Source organism: Pelophylax lessonae, assembly GCF_965119305.1.
Source record: "Pelophylax lessonae genome assembly, chromosome: 1".
NCBI lineage: Eukaryota > Metazoa > Chordata > Amphibia > Anura > Ranidae > Pelophylax > Pelophylax lessonae.
Window position 1 is genome coordinate 400,334,122 of NC_138768.1, and position 5,199 is coordinate 400,339,320.

The 5,199-nt window shown below is 40.8% G+C and overlaps 1 protein-coding gene across 1 annotated transcript; it reads right to left on the minus strand.

Annotated features, from left to right (window-relative positions):
* Nucleotides 1-1,194: 1,194 nt before the first annotated feature.
* On the minus strand, nucleotides 1,195-3,233 carry LOC309545815 (uncharacterized protein; the record flags this gene model as incomplete). The annotated part of the gene is made up of 2 exons (XM_082245179.1): nucleotides 1,195-2,003; nucleotides 2,784-3,233. The coding sequence occupies 2 exons, from the start codon at nucleotides 3,231-3,233 to the stop codon at nucleotides 1,209-1,211; spliced, it is 1,245 nt and encodes a 414-aa protein (XP_082101305.1). The 3' UTR covers nucleotides 1,195-1,208.
* Nucleotides 3,234-5,199: the final 1,966 nt, after the last annotated feature.

Sequence of the window (5,199 nt, forward strand, 5' to 3'; positions counted from 1 at the left end):
TAGTCCTTCTTCTCTAGAACTTCCACCATATCCACCATTTCTGCTAAGGTCATGGGAGATGCCTTCACTTTTTTTTTCTTGCTGCTCCTAGTCCCAGCATGTTCGGCCGAACCGCTCTCCCGCTCCGCAGCACGCTTTCTGGACTCCGCCATCGTGGTATTAATAAAAGTGGCCGGAAGTGGATGGGTGGAGTCTCATCCGGACGTCACTTCTGCTCGACGATTCACTCACTGATCTTTCGTTCTGCACGAACATCTTTGGAGGTAATGATTTATGTTGGTAAACGATTGTTGATGCTTGCTCACTACTGTTTGCAATCTAAATTATCGTTGGTACATTATCATTATGTATAGCACATGCACATTTGTCGTTCAACAAACTTTCTTGCTTGGTCACTTGTGTTATGCACATTTTTCTTTCGTAGAACGTGTCATGCTTGCTCAATTTTTTTTAAATCAAAATTATCTTTTCCTGATTTCAATGCACATAAGATTTTTCGGTACAAATATGTTGTACAAATATGATCATCTACAATCACAGTTATCATTATCATGTCATTTGCATGTACTGTATAATTATAATGTTCTGAAAGTCTCCTGATAGAAACATCTTTTGTTTTTTTACAGGAAAAATGTCTGATCGTTTTACTTCACCTGACTTTCTCCCTCATTTCATTGATGCATACAGGGAACTTCCATGCCTATGGAAGATAAAATCCAAGGAATATAGTGATAGGAATAAAAAACATGAGGCCTACAAAAAACTGATAGAACTTTGCCTCAGAATGAACCCTAATGCAAATGAAGAGTATGTAAAAAAGAAAATAGCAAATTTGAGAACCGTCTTCAAAAAAGAGTTAAATAAAATAGCGGAATCTGAGAAATCAGGTGCAGGTTCTGAGGATATATATGTACCACGGTTGTGGTATTTCGATAGCTTACATTTCCTATCAGATCAGGAGATACCAAGACCCTCAGTTTCCAGCTTACAAACATTTTCACCACATAGTGACACACAGGACAATGATGACACTCAGGTAAGATGATAGAATACAAAATCTTTATTAATAATTCTTTGAATTTATTGCAAATGCTAAACCCATGAAACATGTTATGATTTTGTTAACATTAGATAAAGATACATCTTCAAACAATCATCAAATGTCCAAACAGATTATAAAATACACCGGGTTAATTCTGGAGAAATAATCACATAACCATGTTTTGCCACGGGACAGCACCAGATCCACAGAAGTACTCCTTATAATTATCCCTATTTAGTCGGGCGTTCATGGTGGCTAATCGTGGTGGCGCTGGAGCGATGTTGGTTAACGACTGTGTGTCATTTCTCCAGTCTCCGGGGATAATATTGCCTTGAGATGTGTCCTCGCGATCTACTGACTGTTGTATATACATCACATTTTTGCGCCTCAAATAGTTGTGCAAAATGCAGCAGCAGTAAACCACTAGATCAATTTTGGAAATAGAGAGGTTAATCTGGGTGTGGAAAATGCGAAATCTATTTGCCATGATACCAAAGGCATTTTCTACAACTCGTCTTGCCCTTGAAAGCCTGTAATTGAAAATTCTTTGCTCTTCTGACAGATGTTTCATTGGATATGGTTTCAATAGATTTTCGCCAAGTGAAAATGCATCGTCTGCAACAAATACGAAATTCAGACCTTCTGTGGTTTCGTCATTGTTTGGCAAATTTAACTTACCATTTTTCAGGCGTGCATAGAATTCCGTTTTCTCAATGGTACCTCCATCCGAATTTTGACCATTTTTCCCAATATCAACAAACAGAAACTCATATTTGGCATTTACTAATGCCAACAAAACTATACTAAAGAAACCTTTATAGTTATGGTAATATGAGCCGGAGTTTGGAGGGGGGGTAATGCGCACATGTTTGCCATCTATGGCACCACCACAGTTTGGAAAATTCCACGTCTGCTCAAATTCCTGTGCAATTTTTTTCCAATTTTCTGTTGTCGTTGGAAACTGTGAAGAAAAGTGTTATATTTCATTATTTCTGATATATTGATTTAATCAATCACAATTTTCATTGCTTTTAGAGTTTGGACAAGGAAACAAATGATTCACTGACTGAACCATCACCTGCAGGATCATTGCATAGACCAAAAAAAACTAAAAGGGATGAGGCTACTAATGCCTTTCTTCTTCAAGCAACAGCAGCACTGCAAAAGAAGAGTGATGACTGTGATGCATTTGGCTGCCTAACCGCAAACAAGATGCGGCAAATGTCTGCGGAACAGAAGCAATTAGTTGAACCACTGCTACTGCAATTGCTTAATAAAGGTTTGAGGGGTGAAGTCAGTAGTAATACATGCATAGTTGACTATCCTAGTTACACACAGCAGATTCAACAAGCAGGTCCCCCTCAAACATCTACTTGGCATGGTCAGATGGGAGCACCAGACAGGAACAGCAACTCTTGGTCAAGAGATTACACATTTGCACATTTGTAAATCTATAGATTTTTTTGAAAAGTTTTTGAAAAGTTTTCACTTTAAAAGTGTTTCTTGTTATAATGTTCAATATATTGTGTGCTACAAATTGTGCCTGTGGTAGATACTTGTTTTTATTTTTTTACATGCAAAAAATAAAATGGTTCTATACATCGTTTTGTACATGACATTTGAAATGTGATGTCAGATCTTGACATAACCAATGTTGTTCTTTTATTGGAATAAATATTTAAAAAATGCAAGTATTTGTATTACATTATTTTATTTTACATTATTTTTATGTTGTGCACACCTTCATATACTCATCTTTCAAAACATGGATTATGGCCTTACAGGTCTCTGGAATAATTCGGCCTAGGGATTGTGCAGAAATGCCAGTAGAGAATTTGAGGTCTTCAAACGATCTACCAGTGGCAAGATATCTCAGGGTTGCCATGAGCCTTTGTTCTGGTGTAATGGATGGCCTCATCACAGTGTCCTCTTTATGGAGCATTGGCTTCACCATTACCAACAGCTCACTAAAGGTTTCCTCAGACATCCGTAAATAGTTTCGGTAGTCATCTGGATTATTATCCTTCAGTTCACGTAGAAGAACCATATGTGAATACTGGTCACGGTTAATCAACCACTCCTTGGACCACATCCTGCGATTCCTCTTTTTCTTTTTCTGCTGGGTAATGGCAATCACCCCAAGCATGGTGATAGCAATTGATCTGGACACCTGATCATCATGAATATCCATTTCTCCAATAATTTGATTGACAAACGAAGGTTTCTACACGAATAATACTACACAAACTCGTTTGTCCACGTATGTTTCCTCCTACACGATCCTCACATCAAACATCCGGTCGGACGTGGGTGAATGGGGGTTTGTCTTTCCGGGTTGCAGACGTCACTTCCTTCGTTTTGCAGATCGGTCGTTAAAATTATATATGTTGTATTGTTATCGAACGATCAGTATGCTCAGCAAAACGATTCTTGAAACGAGTTTATTATATCGGTTAGTGGCCAATTCGCTTTCGACCGCCGAATAATCGTTCAGTCTGCAAACGGCCGAAATTCTGTGCGTGTATGGCCAGCATAATACTCTACTAGTGTGTAATAGCGATGGAAACAGTCCCTGATGCAGATACCAGGTTGGCCAAGACAGGAGGGGCAAAAAGGGTGTCACGCCTATATCCGCATTTTCAAGAGACACAACATCTTCTTTGGGGTGCTCTTTGGATAGAGGTAACAGGGAGGACATCTGGAAAATGCCTCTCCTGCACCAGGCTCACTGCATCTGGATTGTGAATTTGGGCCACAGCATCTTCTGGATACAGAAGGGCTGTGATGATCTCTTCCTGGAACTTTTCTTTGTATAGCACATAAGCGTTCAGCAGAGCCAATTGAAATAAGTATACAGACACTTTTTTGTACCAGTATCTGGCCTTACGGGCAATTAAGTACGGCACTATTATCTAGTCATCAAAGTCCACCCCTCCCATATTAAGGTTGTAGTCATGGACACAGAGGGGCTTCACAACAACACCAGTCACCGTTTTAATTTGGACAGTCGTATCTGCGTGAACGGAAGACAGAACCAAAATATTCTGTGTATTCCTCCACTTCACTGCAAGCAATTTATTACAGTTCAAGCAGGCTCTCTCCCCCCAAGTCAGGAATCTAAAAGCCATTTGGGGAAGCCCCAGCGATTAGGTCGCACGGTACCACATGCACCAATTCCAGAACCAAAAAGGTGACTAAAAAGTGGCACAATTGTATAATAATTGTCCATGTATAAATGGTACCCCTTTCCAAATAAGGGTGACACCAAGTCCCAAACAATCTTGCCGCTGCTCCCTATGTAGTCTGGGCATTCGGGGGGGGGGGGGGCTACACATCGCTACCTTTTCCCTCCGGAAACTAGATGTATAGCCTGTTGCCCTGTAGCAGAGCTTATAGATCTTGACCCCATAATTGGCACGCTTGATGGGGAGGGACTGTTTGAAAACAAGGCGGCCAGAAAATGTAATCAGGGACTCATTAACGCAGACAGCTTGTTGGGGCGTATACAAGGCTGCAAATTTTTGGTTGAAGTGATTTACAACGGGCCGAATTTTGTGGAGTCGGTCATATCCAGGGTCACCCCGAGGATGACAGAGTTCATTGTCATTGAAACGCATGAACCGCAAGTATGGCCCGTATCTAATCCTGGCCATGGCAGCAGAGGACACGGGCAGAGGATAAATTGGGTCAGTGGACCAATATGACTGCAACTCCCTCTTTTTAGTAATGCCCATGATGAGGGATAGGCCCAGAAAGGTTTCAAATTTGTAAAGAGTGATATGTTTCCATGCAAATTCTCTGGCAAGGATCAAATTTGATTGCGACAAATTGATTGGCATATAAATTGCTTTGGTCCACAATAGATCTGTACAGATCTTCCAAGGAAAACAGCTCATAAAAACCAAGGGGAGTCAAATCATCTGTTTCCACATTGGCCAGTGAATGGGGGAAGTATGAGTGCTGCAGAAGTGTTGGGCTCCCAATCAGGATTTGCCAGCACATCAGGAAGGACACTATGGGCTTCATGAGCCTGTCTTTAAATTCTTGGTGGCTGTAGGACACTACTTGTGCTGGCCAATGCACCAGGTTGAACTGCACTTGTGGGACTTGCCAAGTCACCAAGTGTTACTGCAGGGCTTGTTTGTCTATGACAAGGA